Here is a 13,073-nt window from a genome sequence, read left to right as displayed (position 1 = left end):
ATGACCATTGTAAACCATAGCAACGGTGATGGCCACCAGGCAAGGACAATACCGATCACATCGACCGATATACTTATCATCGGTGCGGGGCCAGCTGGTGCCTCTCTGGCATGCTTTCTAGCTTCTTACGGTGAGCTCATGACCCGCGAAGCTATTCGGCTGTCTGCAACATGTTTCTAAACATGATTTAGGGATTCGCGGCATTATGGTCAGTTCGTGTCCGACAAGCGCTGATAGCCCGAGAGCCCACATCACCAACATGGCAGCCATGGGTAAGTTCCTCTGCCGTTGGAAAAGAAAATCCATGCTCAGAGTTACGATCAGAATGTCTCCGAGATATTGGTCTCGATGTCGAATGCAACCGCCTTGCGACCAACGGAATGAACATGATGCACACGCGCTGGGCATACAGCATGGCAGGCGAGGAATATGCACGGATTCACTCTTGGGGCCATGATCCAAAGCGCAAGGTATGTGCAAGGCGTATGAGTGATCTAGAGAACAGAAATTCTAACCTTTCTTTCTCATAGGGTGATTACGAAATCGCCAGTCCCTGCGATCCCGTCGATCTTCCTCAGACTCTCCTCGAACCCATTCTCGTACGATACGCCACCCTTAACGGCTTTAACTGCCGCTTCGATACCACCTTTGTTGATTTCGTCCAAGATCGCGACGGTACAACTTCCACATTGCGTGACAATATTACTGGGGTGGAATACAAGATTCGGTCGACGTACCTGTTTGGAGCGGACGGCGCACGGAGCGAAGTCTTTCGGCAGGCAGACCTTCCTCTGGATGTTCGGCCAGACCAAGGACTTGCCTTCAACGTTCACCTCAAGGCGGACCTTTCAAGCTACATGCAGTATCGTACCGGTAATCTTCATTGGCTGCTTCAGCCGGACAGGGAGCACCCACTCTTTGGATGGGCATGTATCGCCCGAATGGTGAAACCATGGGACGAATGGCTTTTTATCGTTCTACCAGAGAGAGGCAAAGAGCTCGAGATCAATCCTACTAATGAAGAGTGGCTCACTCGAATGAAGGAATTCATCGGCGACGACTCGATCAACGCAGAGATCTTGGGCGTGTCTAAGTGGCGCATCAATGATGTCGTGGCCGAGAAGTTCTCCAAAGACAGAGTGTATGCCTTGCACCCCCAAATTCCGAGTCCCCTCGTTCAATCTCTGACATTTCATCAGATTCTGCCTTGGTGACGCAGTTCACAGGCACCCGCCTTCAAACGGATTAGGCTCGAATACCTGCATCCAAGATGCGTACAACCTCGCGTGGAAGGTCGCCTATGTGCTAAAAGGTATTTCTTACTTGTGCTACTATCAAAGGTTATGTTTCACGCTAAATATTTCCAGGCCAAGCATCTCCGTCTATTCTTGAAACATACTCCGCAGAGCGCCAGCCTGTCGGTCGTGGGGTTGTCACACGAGCGAATCAGTCCTTCCGTCATCACGGACCAGTATGGGCAGCACTCGGTGTGACACTGCCTACCCCTGAAGAGCGAACAAAAGCACTTGATGAATTGACCCACGCGACTCCAAAGGGCCGCGCCCGCCGTGCTGCTCTCCAAGCCGCCATCGAAGAGACCGAACACGAATATCACGCTCTGGGGACAGAGATGGGCCAATTATACCAGAGTATTGCGGTGCATTCAGCAGACGAGAAAGAATCATTCTACTCGCCTGAAGTCGTCGCACAGGACCCCGACCTCGTCCTGACTCGGAGCACATACCCAGGATGCCGAGTGCCCCATGTCTGGCTCAATAACGCCACTCCCACTCAGCGGATTTCTAGCATTGATCTTGCTGGTAAGGGAGCTTACACACTCATCACTGGTATTGGAGGTGAGGCCTGGAAGTCGGCAGCAAGTCGGGTTGGTCTGCAGCTGGGCGTTACGATTAATTCATATTCGATTGGGTTCCGTCAGGACTATGAGGATGTCTACTTTGACTGGGCCAGAGTTCGTGGTGTCGACGAAACTGGCTGTGTCCTTGCTCGCCCCGATCGATTTGTTTCTTGGAGGTGTCATGAGGTCCTTGGCGATGAGTCTCACTGCGCTGCCAAGCTGCGCGAGGTGATGCTCAACGTTCTTGGCCGTAGCGACTAAATTACTATAATGTCAGTCAATGGGTTATACTAGAATGTCAAAAAATTGTCTTCAATACTACAAGAGTATACCCTCTGATACCAACTCCACCAATGTAGAAGCGGGCCTTGGCGCTGCGCTGAGTAGAAACTCTTTCAAAGGCGTACACTTGAGCTTCATTGTTCAACTTGAGTCTAACAACAGCACATCACCAAAACTATCACTTTCTCCCATACCACTTCCTGTCACCGACCATCGTATCTCTATCTCCAAACATTCTTGGTTTCAGAGATGTACTTCCCGACCGTAAGCCGAACCAAGTTCCTGCCCGAGAAAAGTGGATCGTGTCGTAATTCGACCCACCATCAGTCTCCAAGATGTCCTAACGGGCCAGAAAATTTTGACTAAATGATTGATAATGCCAATCCGAAACCGTGCCTGAGTCCAGAACCACAATTTTATTCTTAGCCATCGGCTCCTGCCCACACGGCGACATGCCGGTTTCGCGAACAAGCGGCCCATGATGTAAATCTGATCTCGTTCATAGATTCTCACTATCCCCTATTACCCTCCAGTCGACTGGCAACGGCCACTCTGACTATCAAAATGGAGGGAAAAAGCAATGACCTCAACCCGGTAAAGTCAACCCCGTCGATCGCGGAGAGCTTTTCGCCTCTCCGGGAGGCCCTGTTCATCACGTTGGTCTGCATGGCACAGTTCATGACGCAGACCAATGTCGGTGTCTGTCTCCCCAGTCTCGATATCATGGGCCAGAGCTTTGGAATCGATGATCCCGGCATTCTCAGTTGGTTCCTGGCCGGCTACTCCTTGACCGTTGGCACGTTTATCATCGTCTTCGGACGATGTGGCGATCTCTTCGGATACCGACGAATGTTTCTCACTGGGTTTGTCTGGCTCGGAGTCTGGTCGCTGGTCGCAGGCGTGAGCGTCTACTCGAATCATGTTTTGTTCATCATTGCGCGTGTGTTGCAGGGCATCGGCAGTGCGATGCTATTGCCCAACGGGCTAGCCATTCTGGGTGCCACTTATCAACCCGGCAAGAAAAAGGCCATGATCTTCGCTCTGTTTGGTGCTGTCGCCCCTAACAGTGCTCTTCTGGGGGCTGTCTTTGGCGCCATCTTCTCCGAGCTTGCATGGTGGCCGTGGACTTTCTGGACTCAAACTATTGTGTCAATTGTGTGTGCCATTCTCGGGTTCATCGTTGTTCCGTCCATCCATCATGATAACCCGAACCAAATCAATACTTTTGTCGATCTTCTTAAGGCACTTGATGCCGTTGGCGCTCTCTGTGGTATTGGCGGACTAGTCCTCATCAACATTGCCTGGAACCAGGCTCCTGTCGCTGGCTGGAGCACACCTTACGTCTATGTGATTCTAATCATTGGAATCCTGCTGATCGCAGCGTTCTTCGTCGTCGAGTTTCGATTCGCAGAGCATCCCCTTATTCCATTCCAGGCCTTTAGTCGGGATGTTTCATTTGTTTTGGGGTGCGTCGCCTGCGGTTGGGGTTCGTTTGGTACTTGGATCTGGTACTTCTGGCGCTTCGAGATGGAATTCCGTAACACGAGTCCGCTTCTCGCCTCTGCGGAGTTTGTTCCCGTCTCACCCATGGGAATTCTTGCCTGCTTTGTGACGGGCTTCCTGATTGCCCGAATGCGTCCGGGCTGGATCATGATCATGTCGATGACGGCATTCACTTTGGGAAATATTCTCACAGCCATCGCGCCCGTGGACCAGACTTACTGGGCTTTGACTTTTGTCTGTCTTCTGGTTATTCCCTGGGGCATGGACATGTCGTTCCCTGCTGCCACACTGATGTTGTCCAACTCGGTGGAGAGGAAGCACCAAGGCATCGCTGCGTCGCTGGTGACGACCATCGTCAACTACAGTATCTCGCTCAGTCTGGGGTTTGCAGGAACTGTGGAAACGCACGTCAACAACGGAGGAACCACACCAAGTGATACGTTGAAAGGTTATCGGGGAGCGCTGTACTTTTCGACCGGTCTGGGCGGGCTGGGTATCTTCCTCAGTGTCATTTTCACTGCAAAATGTTATTGGGAGGAACGGATATCAAAGCCGACGGAAGAAGAAAAGGGTTCGGAGGCTTCGTTTTCTTTTGAGTCATGATCCCTGCACCAGGGTGTCTGTTGGCCAACTTCGTGTATACTAGATCCCAGCATTGAGGGCTCTCTATGCTCCTGCAAGGCCCTGCAAGATAATCCATTAATCAAACGACAGCCTTCACTACGGCAATTGGCCAAGTGCAAGCAACCAATGATCCCTGTGTGACAGTATCGATTGCTGCAAGTGATCAGCAATTTCCACTTTCCACATTTCAAAGCCCACCGATGACACGGTCGGCCATGCTTGCCAACAAACTTTTCTCAATCGCCATTAAAGTTTCGTCAGCCGAAGGACTCGGGCCACCTCAACCTTGGGCAGCCCGACATTATCGATCAGATAATCTTACCATGCCGCGCTCAACCAGTTGCATGGAAACGGGAATATAGTTTCCGATACAAGCTCCGAGAGATTTATCAGAAAATCGAAATTGGCAAAAAGAGGCGCAGTGCAACAGAGTCATCTGAGATGACGCCATGGTCCGCCACAACCAGACCCTGGGGTGGAACCTGGAACCACCTTAATGCACGTACAGCCTTCAGGGCCGAGAATTGCAGATATCCTATGGATAGATGGGGCCATCTGCGGCTGCTGCGGGGGCCGCGAAAAAGAATATTTGAGCTGTAACGCTCATCCTTGTCCGTCGTGCTTGTCGGGCCAGTATCTCCCCTGATGCGCTGCGTAGATCGTGATTTACCTGACTTCCAGCCCGCGATTGTCTCTTTGCCTCCACCTGCAAAAATGACTCACCTGAGATCTTCTCTGTGTGGGCAGGCACGAAGCAAGCTGCCGTGTGCGGCAGATGTCGGGCTCGGTAGGTTGAGTTTCCCACGAGGAAAACACGAGGCGATTGTCGGAGCGCGATCAGATACCGCGGGAGGGCGGGCCGCACTAGTAATTTTCAACTCTCTAACTATTGCGGACTAGCACGGACCTTATCAATCAGTACCTCCCACAAGCCGTAAAAATGTCGTCCTGCATTCTTTCCTCGACCATCGTCGCAGTTCCAGTCAAGTCGCGAGGACGACAGTGAATCCAGTCAACATGGGCAACAATCCAGTCTTTGCTGTCACTGGTGAGATTGCCCTGTCTCCCCAAGTTACCCCATGCCCAGGTGCATTTGCTAAGCTCACGCGATCGCGCAGTGTTCTTTATCTGCTTCCGAGAATGTCTGGAGACAACGGTCGTCGTGTCAGTTCTGCTGGCATTTTTGAAGCAGTCACTTGGAGGTGGCGAGGACCAGAAAACCCACAAAAGGCTTGTGAAACAAGTCTGGCTGGGATGTGGTCTAGGACTGTTCGTCTGTCTCGCCGTTGGCTGCGGCATGATCGGTGCTTTCTACGGTCTCGGCACCGATAGTTTCTCCAGTACGGAGGACATTTGGGAAGGCGTTCTGGGGATCATCGCCTCTTTGATCATCACCATCATGGGCGCAGCCTTGTTGCGCGTCTCCAAGTTGCAGGACAAATGGCGCGTCAAGCTTGCCAAAGCTCTCGAACATGAGCGCAATCCGAATGAGTCGCGAAAAGGCCGATTCAAGCGATGGATGGAGAAGTACGTGATGTTTGTGCTTCCTTTTGTCACGGTTCTGCGTGAGGGTCTGGAAGCCGTGATATATGTTGGTGGTGTTGGCTTAGGGCTCCCGGCCACCTCATTCCCTCTAGCTGTGGTTTGCGGGCTTGCAGCCGGTATCTTGGTTGGATACCTGATCTACAAGTAAGTGATTCGACGGAATTGGAACTGAAGGAACCAATGCTGATAAACCATCTAGAGGCGGGCGAGAGACCTCTATGCAAATATTCCTGATCATTTCGACCTGCTTCCTCTATCTCGTGGCCGGCGGTTTGTTCTCCCGAGGCGTCTGGTACTTCGAAAACAACACCTGGAACCATGTCATTGGCGGCGATTCGTCTGAGACGGGTTCCGGTGCAGGATCATACGACATTGACCAGAGCATTTGGCACGTCAACTGCTGCAACCCCGAACTTGGTGGTGGTGGAGGGTGGGGTATCTTCAACGCCCTTCTAGGATGGACCAACTCGGCTACCTACGGATCGGTTCTCGCATACAACTTTTACTGGATCTGTGTGATCATTGCCTATGCTTGCATGATGTACCGCGAGCGCCGTGGACATCTGCCTTACATTGATCCTGCGATGAAGAAGATACAAAACTTCAAGGCTAGGAGCCGGGCCTTTGTGCTGCGCCGACCCTATCAGGAAGAGGATACCACAAGCTCTCCTGACAATTCCAGCGGCGCCCTTGAGCAGAGTGTGTTCGGCAAGGAGAAGATGTCCGGCGCAGATTTCTCTGCCAACGTCAAGCAAGCCAACACTTAGAAAGTTGGCTGTATTGGCTATATGGTGCAGATAACAGTACCTCGGCCTTAATAGGATAATGGGTGTCATTGAAAGTGGATAGCAATTTTCTAATATACCAGAATGGAGAACCGTGAAACGTCCTGGTGGTGTCCCAGAAGAGAATTCATTTAGGCGCGAACTGAGATTAATCGGCTTCTGGTCTGCTTTGACATACCACACTATAATTGCAAAAATGTGTAATTTATACGAGTCACCGAACAGGCAGGTGTCTAGCGCGCGACTGGACAGGCTTAGCGAAGCTTAACGGTGTAGCCCCGCTCCGGGGCCCTGGCCGGCGCTGCCCATTGGGCCACCACCCTCCTTTCTCGGTCAGGCCGTTTTAACCAACAACAGGGTTCACGGCGATTTTCTCGGCTGCTATCCACTCTTCGTCCCGTGCTCTGTTCATCACAATCATGGCCGTACAGCATCGGCTATGGGGAAATCCCCCTCTACTCGGCACTTCCAACATGCATGTCGCGCCGTACGGAATTCCCGTGAAATGGATCTGCATCTGTCCCGGTAGAATGAGCCCCGCGGTGGGCAGGTGCATTTCCACACAAACAAGCAACGACAGCAGAGCCCACTCAGCAAGCTTGGTGGCGGCCTGAGCCCCTGGTTTGACTCGTGTTTTTTGCAATTCCGCCGTTCCAGGGCTCCACGTGTCCCCGGCATTGACAAAGTTACCCTGCTGTAGGAATTGTAAGGCCCGGAGACGGTAAGATCAATGATCTTATCGCGCGACGGTCGGCATGCTGGGCCTTTTTCTTCGGGGAGGTGGCTTCGATCTGATTTCAAATTTTTTGATCTTGATCCACGGTCCTTGCAGTCTTCCCTCCCCTTTCCCTCCTCGCCTTCTTCCCATCTGTCACAGACGCGCACTCGATGGCAATGGCGGCTTCGTTGGGAGGTTTTTTCCTGCGTCTGGCGACGCTACTGTGTCTGTTCCAATTTGTCCAGGCGAAAACTGTCTCATATGACTGGAATGTTACCTGGGTGAATGCCAATCCTGATGGCCTGATGGAGCGCAAGGTCATCGGTATCAATGGCGAGTGGCCGCTGCCCATCGTCGAAGTGGACAAGGGTGACCGTCTCATCGTGAACGTGTACAATGGCCTCGGTGACAAAGACACCTCTGTCCACTGGCATGGGATGTTTCAAAATGGCACCAATGGAATGGACGGCCCCTCCATGGTCACTCAGTGCCCAATCCCGCCGGGCCACTCTTTCACCTACAACTTCACCATCAATCAGAACGGTACCTACTGGTACCATTGCCACACGGGCAACTGCTACCCAGATGGTCATCGACAGGCGTTGATCGTGCACGACAAGGATGCCTACTTCAACGAAATGTACGACAAGGAATACACCATCACCATGAGTGATTGGTACCATGAGCTCATTGAGGACATCAACTGGATCCGTAAGGCCAACCCTACCGGAGCAGAGCCTGTCCCCCAGGCTTTCTTGATGAACGATATGACGTCTGCGAATATCTCTGTCAAGCCTGGAGAAACATACCTCCTACGTTTGATCAATGTGGGTGCCTTTGTAGCACAATACTTTTACATTGAGGACCACACTTTCAAGATCGTCGAAGTGGATGGCGTGTACACCGATCCGACCGAAGCTAGCATCCTATACATCGCTGTCGCACAGCGATATACCATTCTGGTGGAAGCTAAGAACTCCACCGAGAAGAACTATCCCATTGTGATGGCGGCCGACTCGCAGCTTCTGGATACAATCCCGTCCGACCTTCAACTCAATATTACCAGTTGGCTGGAGTACAACGCGGAGGCTGCGCATCCCCAGGCTGTCATGACAGTGGATGATGTCTCGAACTTAGATCCAATTGATGATATGACTCTCGTGCCCCACGATCGCATGGAGCTTCTGACTGACCCCGACGTTACCATCGATGTTACTGTCATCATGCAGAATCTTGGCGATGGTGCAGGTTATGCATTCCTGAATAATATCTCCTACACCATGCCCAAGGTCCCAGCTCTCTACACCGTACTCTCTTCCGGAAACTACTCCACGGATGCCACAATCTACGGCGAATACACCCAGCCAACTGTTCTGAAGAAAAACCAGGTTGTCGAGATCATCCTGAACAACGGCGACACCGGCTCCCACCCCTTCCACTTGCACGGACACAATTTCCAGCTGGTAGATCGCGCCCCTGGATACGGTGAGCACTTCTACGATTATCTCGATGGAGGCCCAGTGGCATACGATGCATCCAACCACGGAGACTTCCCTCAATACCCCATGCGCCGCGACACCTTCATCCTCCCCCCACAGGGCTATTTCGTGATTCGCTTTGTGGCCGATAATCCGGGCGTTTGGTTCTTTCATTGCCACATTGACTGGCATTTGTCGCAGGGTCTGGGTATGCTATTGATTGAAGCGCCCGAGCAGATTCAGGAACAGGAGCAGGTTTCATCGCAAGCCTACGATAACTGTCGAGCAAAAGATATTCCTTTCGAGGGCAATGCGGCCGCCAACACCAAGGACTGGCTCGATTTGACTGGTCAAAATAAGCAGGTCGACTGGCTTCCGGCCGGATTCACCACCAAGGGTATCGTGGCACTCGTGTTTTCGTGTGTCTCTGCCTTCCTTGGAATGGCATCTATCTCCATGTATGGTGCCACGGGCATCGAGTCTAAGAAGGTAGAGACAGCCGCAGAGGGCGAGAACTCGGCAGCTCGTGATGGTTGATTTTGTTATTTAACGTTAATACATGTGCACCTACGAGAGCATGAATCTAATATCTACACGGCGTGGCTTTCCTAGTTGAGCTGCCGCTAGTTTTCCGAGATCACATTGGCTCCTCCTAAGGTTGGCTCCGAGTTCCCCCGACATTGGTAGATTCAACACGCCCATCGAGATCAAATCGGGTAATTCACGGTGACTTTAGTGGCTGGTTCTCCCAGATATTTGAAGGAAGGGCCTTGGGGATGGCGTACCGGGATCGCGCTACATTACCGAATGGGGGGGAATAAAAAGAACAAGAGGAAATAAAGGGAAAAAATTCTCACAAGTGGACGTTCGGCAAGGAAAGGAAAAAAAAAAAATAATAAAAAAAGAATCGCCTGACCAGGGTCTCGAACCCTGAACCTTACGGTTAAAAGCCGTACGCGCTAACCAATTGTGCCAGCCAGGCTCTGGTTGGAGGAGTGGACCCATCTTAAGTTACATATTGACCCATTGTATTATAGCCATGAGTACTACGAATTACCACTATCGGGCAAAACCATCGAGCAAATATAGAATTTCTGCTGTCTGAATATAAAAAAAGTGTCCTAGTCCATTTATTGCTTCAAATTAATGATTGAGCTTCTCGCCGCTGCTTCACAAAGTGCGACCGTGTAAACTGTCTACGGCCATCTGCGACAATCCAGCTGGCGGCTCAGCACAATGCAGTCCACCCTCTTTGTTACATTATAGCGAGCCATATATTCTAAGATGACGATGTTTCAGTCAATTGTTTCTGGGGCATTTTCTTTGCGTGATTCCTATGCTAGCATAGCAGGATTATGGTGGTGCTGTCTTTCTATTCCCTCTCACACTTGGTGCACTAAAATATATATTCAACATTACAGGGTACGCTGGTATATTCCTGTGCAGTCATCCGCCTCGCCCACGGGTCAACGACTTCAGTGACTTCTTCCTCGTTCGACCAACTTCTCTTCCAAACCACCCCACTACGGGGCTCAAGGTCCCACGGTGAGATCCAAACCATCATAATCTACCCAAGATCGGTTTTCTCTTAGTCAACCAACGTCACTGGCGATACTCAAGATGTCCGTGCTTCCTTCAGACTAAAAAAGGGATGAAGACATGATGTTTATGAAAGGATCGGACAAGGATACAGACCGCATTACCCCCGATGGTGGACGAGATCAACGTCCTGTTGCAGATGAGGCGGAAACAAGCAAGCCTGGCCAAGAGGGATCAATTTCACTGGAAGAGGCAAACCCAGGGGAGAGACAGAGGACTACCCCCCGTCCTAGGCAGAGAGCAACGAGTGTAACGGACCGAACATTCTGGATGTGGCTCATCACCCTTTTGAGGACGGTAAGTGCCCCGATTGAAAATATATCCCAGGGTTCTCGCATGCCCAACTGAGCCCGACTCCGGGAAGAAATGCTCGACTGATCATGACCTGCCTGCCGAAGCCTGAAAGAAAACCGCCCACCAAACCAACCAACCTCTACGACCCCATTCAAATAAGGAGCTAGACGAGCTCGAATAGCAGGTCATCTCCATGGTCTTTGCGCTGGTCCCAGCAGGCCGTCGCCATCGGGGCACATGGGATAAACTGGATTGACGGGTTTCCCGCCCATACCAATTTAACTGGGGCAGTTCTCCAACGAATCTTTTCTGTACCGAGCTCTGTAGACTCAGGAATACAGCATGCGTCCGTATTGGATACGTGACGGCGTCGACTCGTGATGAAATTCAAAAAGTCGACGAGATGCCGATGAATTGCTCGGATGATGGAGACGACTAACCAATCTCAAAAGCATTTGCGACAACAACCGGAAGACAGATACCCCGATTAAGAGATCTTATATAGGCAGGTCAAGCAGATCAACAACTATAATACAAGGATGTGGTTATAGATAAGTCAAATCAGCCCAGGATTGCTTCTTACAATCGAAAATACTGAAACACCCTGAAACATATCAAAAAATGAAAGCCTGGCTACCACCATGTTGAAGGGTATCATCATGCTCTTTCTAGCTCTGTAGTATAAAGCCAAGGCATCTTGGCTGGCCCTGTGCATATCAGGGTCATGTTCAATATCGCGGTGTCCATTTCGACCATGACTCGATTCCACTCATGAAATACCCCAGGCTTTCGATGTAATTGGACATCTCAGGTCGCAGATTCTCATGATTCTTGTGTCTGATATCCTCGCTGCACTGTCTGAAGGACAGGTCTAGTTCCGACAGTACATGTGCATCAGTCTTTTGCAAGCCGGATATTGATAGACCTGTTTCATGCGCGAAAATGTAAATGACAGAGAAAGGATGTGCCCCATCGTCTTGTTTTCTCGATAGTCTGGCCATTCCATCTCCCAGCTGTAGATATCGTTCAAGACACCAACGAATCTGAAAGTAGTGCTTCCAAGGGCGGTGGTTTGCTCCAGCTCTTCAGGGAGGAGGTTCAATCTCGCCACAAATCTGATTAGAGCTGTATAAAATCTAAGATGGTATCAGCCCTCGACTACTCGTCACTCATTTTGTGAAAGCACTCACAATATGCCGATATCTACTTCTCTGAATTCCAGATATGGACCGAGGTGTTGACAGATAGGCAGTCCTCGGCTGTCTGGCCTTGGAGGAGAGTGCAAATTCCTTGAAAGAGATCATTCGTCAAAGCCTCATCCATGCCTCTAATAAGATTCAATGTTTCATAAAGCATCCATTCAAGACAAGATCCTCTATTAGGAGGTTGTTGGCCATGTGCTATCTTCATTACCCGCTCTCGGTAGGGCAGCATTCCGGACATGTTCATCTTCTCCAGCTGATCTATACAATATTAGCAAGTATCAAGGGGATTATTGCGGTGACGTCTCACCATCAGTCAACATAACCAGGTAAAGCATTCGTCCCGTTAGCTCGACTCGATCATCGAGTACGATCGGGTACTATACACCAAAGGCATGGGAAAACCCCATTCCACAAAAGCTCGTCCTCTCTTTCTCACTCACAAACTTCCAATTTTGACCGAAGTATGGATCCACTTTGTTTTGTATAGCCTCCCATCCTAGTGGACGTGACTTGAGTTCCAGACAGGTTGGAACAGATTCGAAAGGCCAACGACTAGAATCCGAAGCTGTAGCATATGGTCGGGAAGAAAGTGGTGTGCATGCTGCACGTGTGGAATGTGAAGTCGGTCGGAAATAAAATTGATGTCCTCTGGGCGTGCAAATTCCCCGGTTCAAATGGACACGTCGAGAAAATATCCTTTGTGATAATAGCATCGCAGGCTGCAGGCAAGCTCGGGAGAATTAATTCAAGCTCTTCAATGCTATCTTACCCGCTCTCGAGGTGAGAAATAAAAAGGAGGATGAATAAATTGGAATGTTTCGCTCGGTGTTAAATGCAAACTGGGCGACTGCAATCGAGCTCGGGGACGCGCCGACATCCGTGCACGGACCACCAGGCGGTTGATGTCACTCGGTCTGTCTTGACTACAACCTTCCCGCTTATCTGCCCGGTGCTATACATATTCGTTTTTATCTGGCCCTATGAACTGGCGTCCAGGTTGAATAATTATACTGTGAGATTATACAGTCTCCTTCAGCTGAGTACCTTCTGACATCTGACCATAGAGCATTATCCTGTTTTGCCGACTCTGGATGACATATTCCGCAGCTTTTTCGCAAGCTATCGGCAGGCTTCAGCTCTCATCTCGCCATATCAGCATAGGATCGGCGTCCTCGCATTCAG

The 13,073-nt window shown here is 50.7% G+C and overlaps 6 protein-coding genes across 6 annotated transcripts; 5 read left to right on the top strand and 1 right to left on the bottom strand.

Annotated features, from left to right (window-relative positions):
• Positions 1–2,119, top strand: N7532_005283 (uncharacterized protein; the record flags this gene model as incomplete). The annotated part of the gene is made up of 6 exons (XM_056617777.1): positions 1–130; positions 192–272; positions 325–470; positions 531–1,141; positions 1,200–1,312; positions 1,368–2,119. 6 exons carry the CDS (start codon positions 1–3, stop codon positions 2,117–2,119), a joined length of 1,833 nt encoding a protein of 610 aa, XP_056473936.1.
• Positions 2,120–2,704: 585 nt separating this feature from the next.
• On the top strand, positions 2,705–4,246 carry N7532_005282 (MFS transporter; the record flags this gene model as incomplete). Its single annotated transcript, XM_056617776.1, has 1 exon — positions 2,705–4,246. One exon carries the CDS (start codon positions 2,705–2,707, stop codon positions 4,244–4,246), a length of 1,542 nt encoding a protein of 513 aa, XP_056473935.1.
• Positions 4,247–5,284: 1,038 nt separating this feature from the next.
• Positions 5,285–6,579, top strand: N7532_005281 (FTR1 family protein; the record flags this gene model as incomplete). The annotated part of the gene is made up of 3 exons (XM_056617775.1): positions 5,285–5,315; positions 5,386–5,956; positions 6,012–6,579. 3 exons carry the CDS (start codon positions 5,285–5,287, stop codon positions 6,577–6,579), a joined length of 1,170 nt encoding a protein of 389 aa, XP_056473934.1.
• A 906-nt stretch (positions 6,580–7,485) lies between these two features.
• Positions 7,486–9,330, top strand: fetC (putative ferrooxidoreductase Fet3; the record flags this gene model as incomplete). Its single annotated transcript, XM_056617774.1, has 1 exon — positions 7,486–9,330. One exon carries the CDS (start codon positions 7,486–7,488, stop codon positions 9,328–9,330), a length of 1,845 nt encoding a protein of 614 aa, XP_056473933.1.
• A 1,125-nt stretch (positions 9,331–10,455) lies between these two features.
• Positions 10,456–10,740, top strand: N7532_005279 (uncharacterized protein; the record flags this gene model as incomplete). Its single annotated transcript, XM_056617773.1, has 2 exons — positions 10,456–10,689; positions 10,720–10,740. The coding sequence occupies 2 exons, from the start codon at positions 10,456–10,458 to the stop codon at positions 10,738–10,740; spliced, it is 255 nt and encodes an 84-aa protein (XP_056473932.1).
• A 674-nt stretch (positions 10,741–11,414) lies between these two features.
• Positions 11,415–12,604, bottom strand: N7532_005278 (uncharacterized protein; the record flags this gene model as incomplete). Its single annotated transcript, XM_056617772.1, has 5 exons — positions 11,415–11,585; positions 11,612–11,801; positions 11,894–12,149; positions 12,199–12,268; positions 12,332–12,604. The coding sequence occupies 5 exons, from the start codon at positions 12,602–12,604 to the stop codon at positions 11,415–11,417; spliced, it is 960 nt and encodes a 319-aa protein (XP_056473931.1).
• Between the last annotated feature and the right edge of the window lie 469 nt (positions 12,605–13,073).

This window comes from Penicillium argentinense (assembly GCF_028826775.1).
Source record: "Penicillium argentinense strain IBT 30761 chromosome Unknown utg000005l_segment0_segment0, whole genome shotgun sequence".
Lineage (NCBI taxonomy): Eukaryota > Fungi > Ascomycota > Eurotiomycetes > Eurotiales > Aspergillaceae > Penicillium > Penicillium argentinense.
The sequence above is the reverse complement of the archived record's forward strand: the minus strand, read 5'-3'. Positions and strand labels throughout refer to the sequence as shown.